The sequence below is a fragment of the Anopheles moucheti genome, chromosome 2 (assembly GCF_943734755.1).
Source record: "Anopheles moucheti chromosome 2, idAnoMoucSN_F20_07, whole genome shotgun sequence".
In the NCBI taxonomy this organism is placed as follows: Eukaryota; Metazoa; Arthropoda; class Insecta; order Diptera; family Culicidae; genus Anopheles; species Anopheles moucheti.
In genome coordinates, this window is record NC_069140.1 from 11,383,600 (window position 1) to 11,403,677 (window position 20,078).

Below are 20,078 nucleotides of genomic sequence, written 5' to 3' on the forward strand. Positions count from 1 at the left end.
AGCAAAGTCGGAACACATGGTGCACTAACATCGGCGGACTCGCGAGAATGGGGCTCGTACTTAAATCATTCTCACGAACAAAACAAACAAACGCGCTTGCACACGTCAGAAGGGCTCAATTGAAATCCGACTATCCAGATTTCTGAAAATGACATCATTCTTCACACGCAGGCTAAAATAAAAGCAGCCAATTTATGGGACTTTAAAACCATGGAGGTTGAATTTCGGGTAATCTCACACCGATTAAACAACCGTTGGGGCATAAAGGCAAGCCATGGTGATCCTTACCCATACGAACGATCTACAACCCTCGAGTTGAATGATAAATGATCGCAGATATGTTCGTGTTTGTGAATGGAAGAAGAAAGGACGGCAGGTGCCACCAGCGGTTTTTTTTCTTCACGCATATGATTTATTTTCCCCTCAATGCCACCCTGCTGCTGACGGCCACGTTGATACATAACAGAACATTGTGATATTTCAGTACGAAAATACTTTCTTTTTGCGAATCCATCCCATTCGCTTTGATTCTGGTAAACATAGTTCTTTTTTATTATTATTTGGTTCATTACGAAGACGATCTTGTTGTTGCTTCACACGATCACATATTAGCGCATCCGGTCATCATAGCCCGCCTTGAATATATTATTGATAAATGTATGTTTTATGCATTATCATCCCGTCCCGTGTCGTAATCTTTCAAGCCAAAAAAACCTGATTGTATCGCTATTGTATTGATTTCTATTGAATGCTGACCATTTTCTTGCGTATGCTTGTCTTGCTACTTCCCACCGCCTAATCATTTGGCCCTACCGTCTTCCACGTCTTGCGCGTTTCATATACTTGCCAAGCCGTTTTTCTTTACGAGTGTATGAATATTATTATGCGAATAACTAGGTTTTCGTTTTCCATTACTAAGAGTCAATAGAGAGTGAATGTTTTGGGTTGAGTTGGGCGTGCCGCAACAAGCAGCGCTACACTGGGGTTGGACTGCAGACTATTATTAATTATTTGGCTGAAATCATATACTGAGCTGCTCAATCAGTGAAATGTGTGAGTGTCTTCCAAACCTATCTAGCGGAATGCGTACATGCTTTGTGGCGGAAGCATCAGTTCGAACATAATGATTTCCAAAATAAAGCAGAATGCCTTTTCGCTATCGCCTTGCGCTTTGAGTACTGTAGTCCTTCGGCTACACTAAAAATACACGCAAACACACACGCACACACATTGGAATCCTTTTAGGATAAATTAGCGTACCATAAACATTTAATGCAACTAAAGAGCAAGCTTTTCACGTAGCACACGTTGCATGTCTGCGCAATCGATACAGAGTGAGATAAATACTTGTTGTTTTCATGAAATCTAAAACTTTCTTACTTAAAGTTAACAACATCCGTTACAACTTTTGGCTTATCGATTTCAAGCGGCATCTTGAATTTCGTACCGGAAAATAGTTTTCCAATGCTGTGAAAAAGAATGTTCGAGTTACGGGAACATCAATACTGATCAATGCGATAACATTCTGGAATTCGCATAGAATTTAGTAAAATCAAGCAATGTTGAAATAGTGGAATGGAATGTTCTAGTCCGTGTGCTATGCATCTGCAGATCGAAATCCTTAAGGCTATAATAACACAGCAATTGTAATTAGCTTTAGAGATCTGTAACGAAAAACGAAGAGTCTGACAAAAGCACGAGTTCATAAAATAAGGATCAACAAAATTACAACATAAAGAACATAAAGAACACACATCAAACGCGCACACGTAGAATAAACAAAAATAATCACATGATGCAAAGTCGGGTTCCTAACGTTCCTTTCGGCTGGAACCGAAGGATTACCGGGTTTCTGTTCTATAGGTAAATGTTATTATATCGCAGCAGTACAGTACTGTCCTATACGGTAGTGAGTTGCATTCCGTCTTTGCCTCAGTTCGACCAGGTTTTGCGGAAATAGTCGAGAATTAAAGAATACTTAGTACATATTCCCACGATACAGCTTATAAGCCAATAGTTATCCGCAAGCTTCACCTGGTACAGCTGAGACTCCCACAGAAACGGTTCGCCCTACACGTTGCTTCATTTTGCCGGTTTGTGCGAGTACGAGTGGGAACGGTTTTAGTCGCTTTAGCGATAGAACTTCACCTCTGCCTCGACGCAGTCTTTCATTAGTTCGTCTAACTCTTGGCTCGCTTCGCCCGAGTGTTCACTGAGGAAACGGTTTACCTCGTCCATACAGGTAGCTTCCAGCGAGCTAAGCAAACTACCGACTAACTCCCACTTCCGGTTGCTATGCAGTCGATGCAGCAGCGTTTGTGTTTCACCGTCCGGCACCCGAGTTAACGGCGAAATCTTGGCCCCAGCAGTGAATATGAATGGTTTAAATACCGACTCACCGACTTGTGGTGTTGCTGTGAACCAATGGCAGGCCAGCTTACCCTCCCCACTCAGCACCGACACCTGGCTCGATCCAGTCGGAGGATCGGAACCAACCGCACGAAGGCATTCAAACATTTGCTGCAATCCAAATGCTCCTTCCACTCCCGGCTCATTTGCTGGCCAGGAACGAACGGCAGCCGTATCCGGAGTACCTCCAAATGCCTCACTAAAACTAAATTCTCCTGCACCATCCCACGCACCTGCCGCCTGTGCGTTCGATGCAAGATCGTCCGAACTACGATCGAAGCAAGTTCCGATTGTGAAACCTGTTGCGGCTAACGCTATGCTACTGTCCTGCACCTGCTTTGCCGCCCAGAACTTTCCGGCCACGTTTAGCAACCAAACGGCCGACGGATCACATACTACCAAGGCAGCCTTCAGTGCATTTCGATCTTCCGGGCAATGTTTTTCGACGAAAGCCACAAGCTTGTCGATGGCACTGGACGCACTATCACCACGTTCCAGCCCTAACCGAACCAGATCCAGCGATGATACCTTACCTTCCTCACCCGATCCCTCACTGTACGATAGTCCAATCGTGACAGCTTTTTCGTTAGAGCCACTTTCCGCACCCCAACTACCAGCAGGTTTATTGAGGATCACTCCAAAGCTGGCCGCTCCCTCGATCTCGCAACCATTTGGCAGAGTGATTGGTTCACTTCCATCCGCTGCTGGCAGATAGACAACCGCCGTAACGTGCTCGGTTGATCCCGCTCCGTTGCGCCCGAAAATGATCTGCTTCCGATCGGATTCCGTGCACGGCGGAAGCACAACGAATGTTTCACCCCCGTTGCCAGACATTTTTCTCTCGCTGTGTCCGGTGTGTAAGTGCGTGTGTTTCTGTGCCGTCACCGTACGCTGTCTCGTTCAGACTGCTCCGCCGCAGTGCGTTTTCGAAGGCGTTCTCTTTCTCTACCCTGCCAACAAATCAATAAAGGGGTGAAAGTTTTTCCGCTTTACAATTACAATAGTTTTTCGACCCAATGGTTAAATGAGGTTTCGTTCGGTAAAGCATTTGGTCTCCAAGCGCTAGTAGGAAAAAGGAATAGGAAAACGAACGAAAGGAAAGGCCGACTTACCACGGAGACTGAAAGAGCTCGCAAAGGGATGTTTCAACCCTGGGGGATGCAATTCTGTACAGCACGCCGGTTGTTCAATGATGCAAATAAATAATTCAAATCTGGACGCACGATATCTGAACTATTAATTTTCTACACGACGGAGCAGACGAGAAGTTTCTGGTTGTTTTTCCAGACAGACACAATCTATTGCACACACCGGGACAAATCAGCAATTTTCACTCGCAGATGCTTTCTTTTTCTCGGAAAAACGACTGACAGCATGCCGAACTGTCACAGCCCACTGAGGGAGAGCATTGGGTCAAGTTTGAATATATAATACGAAATAATAAAATAAATCGTTTTGGATTTTTTGATTCCGACGATCTGAAGAATGGCAAAATTTCAACATGCTTTTCGTCATAAATTGTGAGTAGAAAAGGATGAAATTCAGCAACGAATTCGTTGTTTTCGTGCAAATAGCCCATTCAAAATTTACGACTTTTCGACCACAGTGCACAGACACTTGAAAAGAGCGATTTTGACAGCTCGGGGTTTTCACGCTTGCTGGCAGCACTGGTCAGCATTGTCAAGCGAAGAAATAAAATGGAGAATTCTGTGTGATTGTTATTTTGCACAACAGTACAGAAGCTGTTGTCAAAAAGTGATTTCCCGACGCATTTTGCTACGATTGTGCAGCTCATTTCCATCTAAAGCACCTGCCAATCATTAATCCGCGGCCATTACACGCGTTCGCGGCTTCATTTAGGTATTCTACAACGTGTCGCCCTGGAAACGCCAAAAGCCCCCCTTCCCCCCTGGAGTGGAATAGGTTTTGAGAATGAAAATTCACTGAAAAACGGCATTCCGTCTGGTTGCAGTTGTTCTGAAGTAGTGATAATCTTTCCGTTGCTGAATTTCCAGTGTCCGCCAGGGTTTTGGTAGCAAATCGTGTGCCCACTTTGCCTGCAACGGTACACACGGCTGTGTTTATGTATCCATCCCCCACGCCGATATGTGTGCATAAGCGAGGGGGTGAATAAGACGGGAAGGGAAGTGAAAGCATAAGAAGTGGCACACAAAACATACAATCACCCGCCCGTACGTCGTTCTACGCCGCGCGCGCCTAGCATGGAAACGACGAAACACCAGTCGCGTGCAGCTGCAACAAACACCCCCCATCGGTGGTGATGCTGCCGCCGTGCAGATCAACGAATGATGCATTACCACGTTGCATCCCGGAATACGGTCGAAACGGTTTGTGAATATAGACAATATATAGGCGTTGCTGGATGGCGTGCGTCAATGCGTGCGCGTACGGTAAAAATATTCCAGCCAGTGTTTAGGATGCAATGGCGGTAGAGAGTGTTTCCCGTTGTAATGATGCCAGCATATCCGGTGTGGACAAAGTGTGGATAAAACAAAACGAAAAACGATATATGTAAAGTGCAATAGGAGCATTCTTGAATTAAGAAGACAAAAACTAATATAATTAACAGTGCCGCCTTGAGAAATTTCACGTGTGCGTATCCGGTGGAAGTGAAAGTGGTATCGTTTATCGAGAGCATCCAAGAAAAGGTCTATTTCCATCCCGATCGGTCAGATAGAAACGTTTGTTCCGGTCTGGTGGTCTCACCAACAGCGCGCACTGATACAATTTCAGTGGATGGGAAAAGGATCAACGCTAATCCACGGACCAGAATGAAGGAGATGGTCGGTGGATGTTGTGTCTGTTCAGACGATCGCGGCTGGTCGGAAAATCCGCTAGTGTACTGCGATGGTCAAAGCTGTGCCGTGGCCGTGCACCAGGCGTGCTACGGTATCGTAACCGTACCGAGTGGACCTTGGTACTGTCGGAAGTGTGAAAGTCAGGAGCGTTCGGCCCGGGTCCGTTGCGAGCTGTGTCCATCGCGCGATGGCGCGCTCAAACGAACGGACAACCAGGGATGGGCGCATGTCGTCTGCGCGCTGTACATCCCCGAGGTGCGCTTCGGTAACGTGACGACGATGGAACCAATCATCCTGCAGTTGATCCCACAGGAGCGGTACAACAAAAGTAAGATACGCTTGAAGTAATAATGCTCCGAAAGCAAGGACATTCATTATGATTTATATTTCCAACAGCATGTTACATCTGTCAGGAGGTTGGAAAGGGATCCCGTGCCACCGTTGGAGCCTGTATGCAGTGTAACAAATCGGGCTGTAAGCAACAGTTTCACGTCACCTGTGCCCAGCAGTTGGGTCTACTGTGCGAGGAAGCCGGCAACTATTTGGACAACGTCAAATACTGCGGTTACTGTCAGCATCATTACAGCAAGTTGGTAAGTTTCACTATTATGGCGGTAACAGATGAACAGATTGATCAATCCTTCCTCTGTATTACAGAAAAAAGGAGGCAACGTGAAAACAATTCCACCGTACAAACCGATCAGTCACGAAGCCAACTCAAGCGATGGTCAATCGTCGCCGGAAAAAGAAATGGAACCACCGTCGACGCAGCCACACTCGAGCGCCAATGCTGCTGGTTCGAGCGGAACAGGCGGCAGTAGCAGTGGTGCAGGTGGAGGCAGCAGTTCGAGCAGTGGGCTTAAATCCAGCAGTCGGTTATCCGGTGAACCGAATATCGGTGGTTCATCGTCTACCTCCTCCTCTTCATCGTCATCATCCTCTAAGCAGCGAAAGTCTTCGAGTGCGTCGAAAAGCTCGAGTGGTTCCAGCTCCAACCCTTCGCTCTCGTCGTCTTCTTCGTCTTCGATACAAACGACCGGTGGAGGAGGTTCCGGCAGTGGACCCGGTATGTCCAGTTCTTCATCGATGTCAGCGCTATCTTCGACGGCTTCGTCCGCTTCATCGGGCATTTCAAGCCTGTCCGGAAGTGGTAGTATTGACGATCGACGCGTGGGTAACAGTAGCAGCGGAATCGGTGGCTCTGGCGTAACTGGAAGTGTCAGCAGTAGTGGAAATTCGAGCAAGAGCAGTTCCGGTTCGTCCGGTGGAACTGGTGGAAGCGGTAATTCGGGCAGTACCTCGAAGGAAAAGGATAAATATAGCAAAAGTGTAAGTAGCCCTTTGCAAGCTTTCCTGCCCTACTTGTCCCTATCACTCCACGTATACATACCTTTGTTTTTCTAATAATTTTACAGCGCGACAAAAGCTCCAAGTCATCGAAATCATCAAGCAGCAGTGGTGGCAACAGTGGCACGAGTGGCGGAAGTGCGGGCAATTTTAACAATAGTACAAGTACCAGTAATAGTTCTGTCGCTGGAAGTTCAAACCAGTCGAAAGATGTGGATATGAGCGCAGCATCCGGACCGTCTTCGGGTACGACCGGTTCGCTTGGTTCTAGTGCGTCCTCGCAATCTATATCGCAAAGCGGATATTCGTCGACCGCTGGCGGTGGCGGAAATGCGCCTGGTAGCGGCAGTACGAACAGCTCCACCAAACATCACTCGGATAAATCGGATAAAGGTAGTACCAGTCAAGGGGGATTACTATCCAGTAATGCGAGTGCCGGATCGGGACGAGCTTCTTCTTTGTCGCCTCCAAGTACGCTAATAATTAAGGCACCGCTGGATCATTCCGGTGGTAGCGGAAAGGAACAATTGTCCAAGGAAGCAATTGCTAAACTAAGCACCTCAAGTAATTTTACCGAAACAATCGTGGTCAATTCGGAATCGGTGTACAATCACGTTGGTTCGACCGGGAATACTGGTTCCACGTCCGTCATCGAAAGCGGCAAGCTGGCAATGGGAACGGGATCTGGTGGTGCTTCCGGAGGTGGTTCGTATGGTGGTAGCAGTACGGGCAGTGGTACCACGACCGGGAGTACTAGCGGAGGTAAGAAACGAAAGGCCGATGCACGCTCCACACCAACTTCAACCGCGGGAACCAATGAGATGGAGTCTAGCCGGTAAGTTTTAAAAGTGGCGAAAATATCTCCATCACAATGTGAATAATATTTCCTATTTTCTCACTCCAGTGACCTGATAAGGGATGTCGCAGTGTCGTTAGTGCCATTGTCGCTGAATAAAAACGATCATATTGATCCTTCGTCGCTTGTAGGACACGAGAAAAATGTAAAGAAGGTGAGTGGGATGATATCATACATCAGCTAGACACATTTGCGATCGATTGAACTACCTTCATCAGACCCAGAAGACTGGCGTGTTGCTATTACTTCAGCCAATATTTAGCTGCAGTTAAACAAGTGAAGAAATGAATTAAACTTTTGCCAGCAGAATTTCGCGACCAAAACAACTACTGGCCGTGCATTTGCAACTCTCTCTTTCACTCTACTTTGCCTGAGTCAAAGATCAACTTCCTTGCAGGTGCAAAACCAACACTAGCGAATGAGAATAGATTTAGAATGTGTTATGACGTGTTATGCTACTTTTTAAATTACCAATACACTTGTGTGCGTGGAACGTTGCTTTCGTCCCTGAGCAATTCCAAACGAACCTTCACACTAAGCCAAATACAGAAGTACTGTGTAACTCCTGTAGGAACAGTGTGTTGAAGGAAGAATGCAGAAAATCCCTTACCCACATGCATGTAGTGGTGAGGGATGAAACAGTGATCCCTTGCAAATCGTTCTGCCAAAGCGCAGTGTGTGCGCACATTTTATTATTATTGTTGTACGTATATCCTGCGCCGTTCGCTGCCTATCCGCACGTACGCACTCTGCACATACGATCACGCATTGATAGGATAATCGGAAGGCAAGGAACACGACGACGTAATACGAGAGCATGACTAGCGGTCGAAAGGTAGGACAAAAGGAACGAACGAATAGCTGTTTGCAAAAGGGGAACTATGAATGCCAAGCGGCGCAGCAGTGATTTTTTTTTCTAGTTTGATTCAAAAGGGGAAGCAAAGCCTTCCCTGTATGTGCCGATCGTCGTATTTGCTCAGCGAACTTTATGCGTACAGGGAGCAACGTTTATAGCGCCTCATTGTACCCTTAGGGGTGAGGTACAAATATGTTTGGATGGTGACTATAAAAAAGCAGATTCCTGCACATACGAAATCCGGTGCTATTCGGTACGATGAGTGATATTAAAACTCACCCCTTGTTGGTGCCGGCTGCAACCGGCTTCGCTTATTCCGATCGATGCTTTCTCGCGTAGTACCACGCATCGTTTCGTGAGGAAACCGGTCGTTGTTGCGCCATGCGCACGAGAAGTTTCGTTGCGATGGACGGTTATTTCGGAAGTTTACTGAAGTAAACCGTAATCACTGTGATCGATAATTTGCTGTTGTTTGTGAGAAGCATGTGTGTTGATCGGTGATCCACAAAAAAAAACAGCACAAAGTGCCACCCGATAGTGACACCCGTTTGGTAGTGGATTTGGTGGCAAAGGAAATCTGTCGTGCGTGAAAAATGCCACACAAACACAAAAGCCACAAGAAAGAACGGCGTGAAAAGAAGAAAAAACATAAGGAGCGCAGCAGCCGCGAAAGTGGCGACGATGTTCGTGTTTGGCTTAAACTGCGCTTCGACGGCGAGTACGTGCTGCGACGCTGTCTAACCGGAACGTTGTGCTCTGGCGTTTGCTTACAGGCGAAAACCGAAACCAGCTCCTCGCTGCAACATCCGACCACGGCAGCGGCCGCGGCGACGGTGCCCGCTCCGGAACCGAATCTGCAGAATGTTGCACCAAACCTCATCCAATCGACGCACACATCGAGCATCATTTCATCATCGGCAGCCACCACCGGAAAGCATCAGCAGCAGCAACAGCATCAACAGGTAAGCAAATGAGGGAGGACAATTTCTTTTCCCGGTCGGAGAACCTATTTTTTTTCCCCGCACAATCCTACACACAAATGAAAACACACATACAATCACTTTCATCACACACAAACGACGAACCCACGCACAGTATCCTTTGCGAGCAATTATTATCGAGCAATACCTGTCCCCTTGTGCTACGGTACCTAAGCCCGTGTACCGGTGCTGTTGTAAATATGTTTATGTCGCCTGGGGAATATTTCATTTCAGGCCTTTTTTTGGTTTCGGTGCTGCAACGGCACATCTGTGTTTAGTTTTGCCCACTCCTAAACGTCCGCTGCTAGCGGAGGACGAGACGCTGTCCCCAAAACCCGAAGTTATTTACGCCATTTGGGAAGCATTTTCTTACGGTTTTGGATCCATTATTTCCCTGGCCAAATGGTCATCTTTGCAGCAAACGCCTCACTCGCCTCAGCAGCCATCATCGCACACACCGAGCCTGGTGGTGTCGGTACCACTGTCGACGGCTACCGTACCTGGAGTTAATCTACCCGCTAGTAACAGTAGTAATAGCAGTAGCAGCAACGTTAATCATAGCGCTAGTCTTAGCAGCAGCAACAGTAGCAACAATACCCCGAACATTGTGTCACCTGGACAGTTGGGTAACAGCGGCAGCGGGAACAGTAGTAGCATCGGCAACACTGGAGGCAATGTGTACCAACAGCTTTCACACCGGGCCGGTGATCAGTTGATGGTAAGTGTCGACAACAACCGAACCAGGGTATGGATTAGGTGTGGCTTCTGAAAGGGAAGGATTGGATTGCTCGAAAAGGAATTGTATCGAAAGGGGATTGTCCATCGTGGAACTTAATTGGAGATGTATTAAGTTACCCTTCTTTTTTACTCATATCTATTCTTCACCGTAGAATGCCAACACGAGCCGCTCTAGTCCCGTGATACAGCAGCAAACGACGGCCCAGAACATTATACAGTCGTCTTCCTCCTCATCCGCTGCCGGTTCCGCGTCTTCGTCCACACTGATCGGTCATCATCATCACGAGCGGCAATCACCGTCGATGCGATCGTCACCGGCCGGACTGTCGACCGCCGGTGGCGCTAACGTTATCACCTCACTGCATCACAGTCAATCACAGCAGTCGGATCTGCTGTCCCCGGCCGGTGCGGCCGGCGGTTCCGTGCTGCAAAGCATTTCACCCGTCCCGATGAGCACGATCCAACGCACGTCCTCGCCGTCGACACTGCTGGGTGGCGATAACAGTAACAGCAGCAGCGGAGGATTAAAGTTCGGCTATGAAAAGCAACCACCTACGACGAATGCCCGGATAGCGGCCATACAGGAAGAGGAATCTTCGACCGGTCGGCGATCCAGGTACGGGTGAGGACACTTTGCTATTTTCTTACACACTCACACGTTTAGAAGCACATGCTTTCTGCTTCCAAGTATCTTCACGATTAATTCAGTGGAAGCAGAAATGATGGCGATCTTCTAAGTAAATAGCTGTAGTTGGTGTTTTGCCATTTTTCCACAGTTAATAGTATAGCTTTGTTGCCGTTGTTAATTTTGATTTCTCAATTAGGTCGTTACGATGGTACAAGCTTTTTGTGTATTTAAGTTTAAGAGGGGCATTGGTTTTCCTTGTAATCGTCGTTGTTTATTTTCAGTTTGTAGCGTTTCCGTTTCGAAGTGATTCCACAAGCTAAGTTGCATGTGTTGTCGAAAACATTAAGAGGAAGCGTAATAGCTAAAACTAAAGGTGAAAGTTATTTTTTGCACAACGGGAATGTGGAATGCGTTCTGTTGATCCGTCAAGACCCTCTTTCTCAAGACTCCTGGTTAAATGTTATCGGAGCAGCCTGGCCTACGGTTAAGATCTAAACAGTTCAGCTAAAACGGTGAAGTAACTAGTGTTACTTTATCAGCAAGCAAACTAGAACAATCTTCGTGCTGTTCTGGGAAAATCACGTGTAGCCTTATATGGTACCGTATTCGCAATTATGTTTATGTTTCAGCTAATGTTTGTTCAACTTTATGTCCGATTGTGGTTGTTGTTACTTTCCGTTAGCTGTCTCGGTGTGCGTGTTGGGATTAATTTGTTTTTATAACACAACACCTCCTCCTTCTTCCTACAATCCTCCCCATACTCCACATGCAGATCACACTCGAGAGAGCGCAGTGGAGGCAATGGTGGTAACAACACTACTGGTACTACTAGTGGTACTGGTAGCGGCAGTGGTGGTGGTGGTAGTGGTGGCGGAAAAACCCGCACTTCTAAGAAGCGTTCGCAACAGCAACAACAATCACAGCTACCACCCGATCGAGGATCACCTTCGATAGTGGTAGAATCTTCCTCGACCAGAGGAACCAATCGTAACCTTTCATCTTCATCACCATCGCGACCGCCATCACATGACAGTGGTGGGCAATCATACCCGTACGGCGGGGTAGTGGATCGTAACACCGAGGATCATCATGTATCGCAATATCATCAGTCATCTTCGGGCGGTAGCAATGCACCACCGGCGGGTGGTAATAATGCTAGCAATAATGGCAGCGTGCTCTCCATGGCAGCCGGAACCGGTTCGGCCACGGCTTCGGTTGTTGTAGGGAACTCGTCCTCACAGAACAACCATCACCATCATCATCAGCATCTGGCGCAGCATCAACAGCACTCGCATCATCACCATCACCACCACCAGCAGCAGCAACACCATCATCACCATCAGCATCATCATCATTCGCAGCATCAACAGCAAACGGTCGCCGCGTCGATGGGTGAAAAGCTTTCCTCGGGCGGTGCTTCAGTAGCTTCGCTTCCCTACTCTACGGGCAGTTCTCACTCCGCGCAGTCTCAGCACTCAGCTAACAGCAGCGCTGCCAATGCCACATCCACCATCTCATCTATTGCTTCTTCCGTCGGTGTTGCTGCTGCTGCTGCTGCTTCTGTTGCTAATGCTTCAAATGCACCAATGTCTACTTCTTCTTCTACTCACTCTAACAACTCTTCCACTTCTGCTGCTGCTGCCAGGGTCGAAACTGGATCTTCCTCCGGTGTGCATCCGGTCATTGAGATGGCGGGACATGGCTATCACGGTGGTAGTGGGATCATTGCGGGATACTCTCACAGCGCTAGTTCCAGTAGCAGCAACACGGCTGGTGTCAGCAAATCTAATCAGAACACCAATAACAGCAGCAGCACCACCGCTGACAACTTTCATCAGCACCCTCATCAACAGTATCATGCCGGCGGGGGTTCTGGTTCACACGGTGTACTAACCAGTGCCGGTCCCACCATGGGTGGTGGCGGTAATAACATCAGCGGCAGTAGTATCGGCAACAACAGTGTGAACAGTAGTATTAGTAATAGTAGCAACAGTAACAGCAGTATCCTTAGTAGCAATAATAACACCTCCACCATCACCACCACAAGCAGTAGCACTAGTGGCAGTAACAGTAACGGCAAAAACACCACCATCATCAGTAGCAATAGCAGCAACATGAGCGGCACCACCAACAGTAACACTAACAGCACCGGAAACAACCATAATCTATCTAACAGTAGCAGCAGTACCATCGTAACAGCCGCTACTCATCCGAACAAAAAGCACCGTGGGGCTTCGCACCATCAAACAATCGTTGAACTTTCGCCATCACCATCTACTTCCAGAACGCCGGAAATGATTGTATCCAGCGGCGCACCCTACAGCATGAACTCAACACTGACGGCGCCTTCGTCGTCCTCCTCTTCCCTGTACGGTACTGCCGGAGGTGGTGGTGGTGGAGGTGGCTTGAAGTTCTCGTACGAAGCACAGCCAACGAATCCGTTGGCGACCGTATCTACCGCTTCGATGATCGGCAATAGCGGTAGCAGTAGTGTTATTGCCGTTCCCCAAGTCAAGGATTCGCCACCGAGCTCTCCCGGATCGGATGCTGGCGGTCCGTCTGGCACTGCGATCGTTAGTGGTCGTGGCACGAAACGTAACCGTAAGATGTCCTCCAATACGGGACCGGGTGCAGCATCGACAGCTCCAGGCAGTGGGCCATCGATTGTACCAGCGTCCATAGTAGCCGGTGGCGCAATAAACGATGCGAAGGATGGGAAACTGTTCCAAAACGGGGGTAGTAGTGCCGTCGGAGGTGGTTCAGTGGTTTCCGCCACCCATATGCTGGGCAATCAGCTGAATCCGAGCAGCAGCGTGGCACAGAAAATGTCCGACCAGTTGAGCATGGAGATCGAGGCACATACCTATGTGCCCGGTCCTATCGATTCCGTGCCGTCGTTAATGGGACCACAGTTCCCGGGAAAGGTAACATGAGCTTTCCAGCTTGCTTCAGTTGGTCGTTAAGCGGTTTTTAGTAACTCACAACTCCGATGTTCTGTTTCAGAATCGCACAAACAATCCGCAACCGGTGATGCCGGTTGGAGGTGGTGGTAACTCGTTAAGCTCCATGTTAACAGGCGGTGGTACGGCGACGGCGAATGGAAACACTCCGCAAAGCTTGGAACAACTGCTGGAGCGGCAATGGGAGCAAGGATCTCAGTTTCTTATGGAACAAGCGCAACACTTCGACAGTACGGACGATTAGAATCATTTATATATGGGGTTACGTACGAATTTACATACTGACATGTTGCTTTTCACGTTGCAGTTGCCTCTCTGCTTTCCTGTCTTCATCAGCTGCGAAGTGAAAACATCCGTTTGGAAGAGCACGTCAACAATTTGGTTGCACGAAGAGATCATCTGCTGGCGGTAAACGCTCGGCTAGCCATACCGCTCAACCCAACGGCTGCCCTTGGAGGTGTTGGCATCATCGGAGGATCGGGTGGTTCCGGCCCAGGTGGCGGTGGTGTAGGATCCGTCGGGGGAGCTGGAATTGGACCCGCCCAAGGTATGTGATTACAGCCACTAGAAAAATAAACCCCATTCGTCTAACATTCGTAACTCGACAGGACAATTTAACAACATTCATGGTAATGGTCCGATCGATGCTAACGTGATCACCAACGCCGCAACAATCTCGAGCCGGTCTAGCAGGGGGCAGCACGGGCCGAATCAACCGCCCGCCCAAGGTCCCCCCAGTCACTTTGGGTCCGGTGCCGGCAGCAATGCCGGTGGGCTGCCCCAGGAAAATGGTATCGATTTTCGGCACACCAATTCCTCCCATTCGACCACAAATAGCGCTTCGATAAGGTAAGCCCTGTTTCGGGATGTAACGAATAAGTGAAGTACACACACGGCATCATACCTTTAAGCGGAGAGCACCCGTACCTTAAGTTTTCTTTCGTTGGTGAGCTAATTCGACATTTTACTTCATTGTACATCTCGTCATCAATCGTCATACTGTCCCTCCACAGCTTACCATTACCTTTACCTATATATATATATAATAGAAACCATTGAAAATGTATATTTGATATAAGAGAGATTACTCCTCTCCTACTTCACGGTTAATACTGGGTTATATCTTAGGTACATGCGCTGAAGGAAGCACAGTTATTTATAACCTGACGAATGTTTCAGTAAAATTATTAAACTGCCTACCCCATCCTGTACACTAAGAAAAGTTCTTGTATACCTTCAGGCGCTCGGTACCCAAGATAAAACCCATCCGAATTTAGGTTCCGGGAAGTACACTACTAGTACACTTCTGCCGTATATTTTGTACCGTTTGTGTTTCTTTTTATTTATTCTTTCTTCTATTTTTTTTCTTTCTTCTCTTTTGTATTTTCTTTTTTTTCCCATTTTCCAATTGTTTATTCCCGTTCTATGTGTTTTTTTTATTCTATTATTATTTCATACAATCAATATCGAATTATTAACAGTGAGAAACCTAACACAATTTACGTGAATTTTTGAGTGCGAATAAACTCGGAAGCAGTAACGCGTAAAGTTAATGCCGAGCTAAATACAAAGCGATGCTGATGTGCAATTACCCTTAGCAAAGAAATATAAAGGCAGGGCATTCAAAGGAGAAAAAAAACACCAGTTTAAACAGGTTTAAAAAATACACGTCTCCTGATTGTGCACGATTGCAAACAGCTCTGTACTTTTGGTTGCTGTTCGATAAATGCTAGCGACAGTAAGACGTATAAATATATATATAATATAAATAGGCCAACTAAAACGGCGCATAATCTAGACAAAAGAGTAGATAAATATTCGATTCGATTTCGACATGAAACTTTACAATATGTGTAACATACGCACCAGAATTTAGTCTGGAGTTGCATACGATTTGGTGTGGATTCTCTACATGAGAAGATTTTTTTTTTTCATAAGTATAATAACTCGTTGTGTCCCTCCGTACGATTGTATCGTATCCCTTTAAGCACGCATACGCACTCACACACACAAAAACACACACCCTCCGTACACGCCACAGTAAGTAAGTTAAGCGTTAAGCGTTTTATGTTGAAGCGGTCTTCGATGTAAACTACGTGTAGGAAACTTTCGAAGGAACGTTAGCGCTTATGAAACGTTAGTCCACCGATCACTTTGTTGCAAAGGGCCATACTTGTTGGCGCAATTTATACTTGATAGAGGAAGTGTGGTAAGGCGCTCATTTAGATTGTTCTAAGTCTGATAAGTTTTTCTCAGTTGGTTTTATCACTAATGCAAACGATGGACCCAAAAGTATAGAAGCGTGTATAGTAGTGCACGTTGTACTGCAAAAGGTAGAAAGTTTATTTATTAACTAATTTGCTCAATCAATAAAACAAACAACGCAACTCCGTTCCCCAAAAAGGAGATAGCTCTAGAATCTTATGACTGGACTGTGTTTAGTTGTGACTGCTAGGCATTTAGTTTTAAAAAGACTTGTACATCCAAATTGTGTATATTTATTACCTTCTATCAACACGTGGCATGTGTCTTGATGTCTGTGTGTGTGTATGTGTGTTTAGAATGATTGTATTTTGGTAATTATTTTACCATGGTTTAAGTAAAGATAAAACAGGGCAATTATAATTTAGCGCAACGAACACAACAAAACAAATTCTCTCCCACAATCAAACACGTCGTTTTCCTGTGTGTTTTTTTTAAATGAGTTGCATTATCCCAAGTTGTTCCTTTTGTTTTTTTTCTGAGTTGGTATCTTACACAGTTGATAATAGCTAGCCTTTATTTATACGTGTTTCACATTTAAATCCCCGCAAAATTTGTAGCGGAAACAAAAAAAAACATGAAAGCTAGTAAAATGTGGTTAATGTAAACGTAAAACAATGAATTGAAGACATGATATGGTTAGCAAAAATATTATTATTAAACACCTCATTTTTCATTAAGGTGAAGCGAAAATCGAACAAAAATAAGATACAAAGTATGTAGAGTAGTGTCACAAAACAACAGCATACATAGAAACTTTTCAAAACATTATCGAAAAGCGAAAAACGATCGGCTCTCCGGGCGTTTAATTCACGGCATCGGTTAGGCAACTCCCCAGTTGTGCCGGTGAAGGATGATCTATAGCAGGCCAAACCCAATAAAAGGAGAAACACAAACATATTCACGGTACCTTCTGATTTAGACGGAAGGTTTCATACAAAATCGAATTGGACAGAGAACAGAGACGCATTTGAAGCACACAAATATATAAACAATTTTTAACAACACACACACAACGGTCCTCCATTGCCTGCACCAATCTTTTAGTTTGCTGTTGTTTCATTTACCGAAGTTTACAATCATTATCCTTCTCTTAAAGCCATTGTTTCATTGTGCCGTACATAATAGTGGTCCTAGCTAAAATGATACGGATAAATCTTTCCCTTGCTTTGGGTGGTTTTTCGGTGCTGAAAACAATTGGCTGTTGATGCTTAAGTTGCGTGTTAGTTTCATAGGGAATCACCCATATAAATATCACCTTTCTGTCTGCTGGTTCTGCGTTAAGTTTGTAAATTTAGCCACAGCACTATTTTTTTTATTGTACATACTACCTTCACACAGTGATCTATCCAAAAAACAAACAAAAAACCCCCACAGACAGAATCACTTCCATTCATCCGGCACCAACCATCAGTTGGCGCACGTTCTACAATGATTTCTTTGTGTCCCGTTCTTGTTTCCCTCGGAAAAGGCGTAACTCACCTTCGAATCAGCCGTACGCCGCATCCTCGGCAGGGGTCGGTGGATCCTCGCGAGGATCATCTACAGCATCCTCGTCCAACAGCAGCGCACCTGTTGGGGGCGGAAGTGCTAGTGAAGCGCTCCCTTCCACGGGGACGGCACGAGCCAACACGATGCGATCATCAGCCGGACCGGGCAGTGTGTCCACCGCCAATAGCAGCAGTAGTGCGAGCAGCAGCAACAGTGTCACCATTTCCACCGGCAATGGTCCTACGGTTGGCAGCCTGAGCAACAGTTCTTCTACCGGTGGGACTGCGGGAACTTATCAGGCTACGCGCGAACAGCAGCAAACGATCTACAACACCGCACACCAGGTAGAGTAATGTCGTTTGCCAGGGTGGCGATCGACCGATCGGTCGAATTCATGTGTGTTTCGTTGCGAATTTCAATAACTCCATTGGAATTGTGTCATTGCCATCCCGGTGTTTGCCTTATCGCCATCCATTTCGATGTTTCATCCTGTTGTTTACTCGATTGGCTTTTAAACTGATGAAAGCGCCCGCCTCTCGTCTCAGAACAGAAAGATACGGCTCGTTTCCGGTGCAATTCGCGTGTATGGTTTGTGATTGGTGTTCAAAATTGCGTATTACGATTGTGTATTGTTTTGTTACAAGAAATCGAATCAATCGACAATCAAAGACATCTTCATCATCCGGTTGCACACATGCTTCATATCTCACGATCACCACCATCAGCAACATCATCATCATCATCATCTCATACCTCACCATCGATCGAGCGTCACACGGGGCGTGATCGTGCAGATGTAACTACATTAACCCGCCTTAACACAATATGCTAAATGTGTGTTTTTTTCTTTATCAAACCAAACCCACAAACAAAAAAAAAACGGCACGTAATAATGATGTCACGTTTCCTCTGTCGGAACCGGAACCGCGACACTTGAACCCCATTCTTTCCTTACGATACGATACAGCCTACACACCAATTACGCCGAGACGATGTTAGTAGCCATGTTAGAAGTAGCTGAAATAGCACCGGGCCAAGCCAAGCAAACCGGCACCACCCGTCGCCGTCGGTCATTAATGAAAGCCATTTTGTTTCCAACCGCCTAGATACCGCTCTTGCTCGAACACCATCAGCAGGAACATTTGCATCATCACCAACACCAACACCACCACCACCACCCGCTCCACCATCCACAGCAACATCCGCCCCCGTCCGCTCTTCCACATCCTCCTCCTGCTGCTCCTACTCTTCCCTCCACCCAAGCTTCTGCGCATCTTCATCCACCAGCACTGGTAGCGTCGGTGCAACAGGCTTCGCAAGGACATTCGCAACAGAACCACCATCAGCACCACCAGCAAACGAACAGCAGCAGTATAATGCCGCAATCAAACCCATCATCGTCCCATCAGCAGGTGACGGTGGGTCGCGTAGCACCAGCGTCGGTGGCCAGCGCGTCGGCAAGGATCACTACCACCAGTCACGCACCAACAGTGCAACAACCGCGTACCGGTTCCAACCATCTTCATCAGCAGCAGCAGCAGCATCACCATTATGCACCCCATCCGTACATGCAGCATCAGCACGGGAATCATCTGCAGCACCGGTCGGCATCCCCACCAGTACCAACCGGAAGCGTCAGCGTGATGGCACACCATCACGCACCGATGAATTCGCACGACGGGCCGGCGACAACCGGGCGGGGATCGGCTATCAGTACGCCACCACCACCACCACTCCAACCGGCAGTGGACCAACGGATGGTTCACTCCCAACGGCCGCCAGCTCACTGAGACGGTGCGCGCAGGTGGTAAGCTACATCGATCGATTCCTGCAGACGTCGAACCGGTGCCGTCGCGTCGGCACAACGCCAACCACCCAGACGGCTGGTGGACCATGCTGGCGACGTACCGGCGGTGAAAAGTACAAAGATTTTTCCATCGATTTTATACTGGGCGCGGGACGACCGACTGCGGCCGGAATGTCGTCCCTTATGCAGTACCGCAGCACAATGATGGTTGGCAGCTCTAGCAGCGATGAGGAGGAGCAGGATGATGATGAGGACGACGAATACGATAACGATGGTGATGATGAGACGGATGACGATGATGATGATGATGATGATGATGATGAAGTTGTGGGTTACGATGATGAGAGTTAAACGTTGCGCACTGCAATGAAACGTTGGTTTGGTTTTAAAGCATGCAATACACCTGGAGCTTGGTCTGCCGTTAGGGTCTGAACGCGTTCAAACAAACAAGCCCAAAGTATCATATTTAAAAGCTTCCTGTAGTGGATGGAACACTTCTTACTTCCTTACGCATTTCCCTTCGAAGCTCGCTCTCTCTCACTCTCTTTCCCACTATCTAGTCTGTAAGGATCGGTTTTACAAGGAGTTACAATATTTAACATATGCTGTACATAAACCTATACAGAACGGTTAAAGATGGACGGCGATGAATCTCCTCATGATTTAGAGAGTACGTGCACAGATAAGAGTGCTTATTTTACCGACCTTTGTCGAAGAATCGTGTGAATCACCTGGACGACTTAACAACAAGATAAGCCCATAAAATGCGTAGCTTCGCTGAAATATATAGAAGAAGCGGCGGCAAGGTGGGCCAAATGCCGACATTGGTTGGTGTGGAGCCAAATAATGCAAAGAAGGACTCGGGACAATTAAAGGCACATTATTGTACGAATTTTAAAACAAAAATTAGGGAACAGAAGGCCAC

General features: G+C 47.0%; 2 protein-coding genes across 2 annotated transcripts; one reads left to right on the forward strand and one right to left on the reverse strand.

Annotated features, from left to right (window-relative positions):
• Positions 1-538: 538 nt before the first annotated feature.
• LOC128310247 (secernin-1) lies at positions 539-3,701 on the reverse strand. Its single transcript, XM_053046839.1, has 2 exons — positions 3,522-3,701; positions 539-3,359 (listed from the first exon to the last, which is right to left on the reverse strand). The coding sequence occupies exon 2, from the start codon at positions 3,241-3,243 to the stop codon at positions 2,131-2,133; it is 1,113 nt and encodes a 370-aa protein (XP_052902799.1). The 5' UTR covers positions 3,244-3,359; positions 3,522-3,701; the 3' UTR covers positions 539-2,130.
• A 1,234-nt stretch (positions 3,702-4,935) lies between these two features.
• On the forward strand, positions 4,936-19,144 carry LOC128304134 (serine-rich adhesin for platelets). Its single transcript, XM_053041279.1, has 15 exons — positions 4,936-5,556; positions 5,625-5,821; positions 5,886-6,557; positions 6,644-7,410; positions 7,480-7,585; positions 9,061-9,249; positions 9,686-9,985; positions 10,158-10,627; positions 11,406-13,557; positions 13,637-13,823; positions 13,901-14,140; positions 14,202-14,442; positions 17,327-17,690; positions 18,314-18,340; positions 18,453-19,144. The coding sequence occupies exons 1-15, from the start codon at positions 5,202-5,204 to the stop codon at positions 19,134-19,136; spliced, it is 6,951 nt and encodes a 2,316-aa protein (XP_052897239.1). The 5' UTR covers positions 4,936-5,201; the 3' UTR covers positions 19,137-19,144.
• Positions 19,145-20,078: the final 934 nt, after the last annotated feature.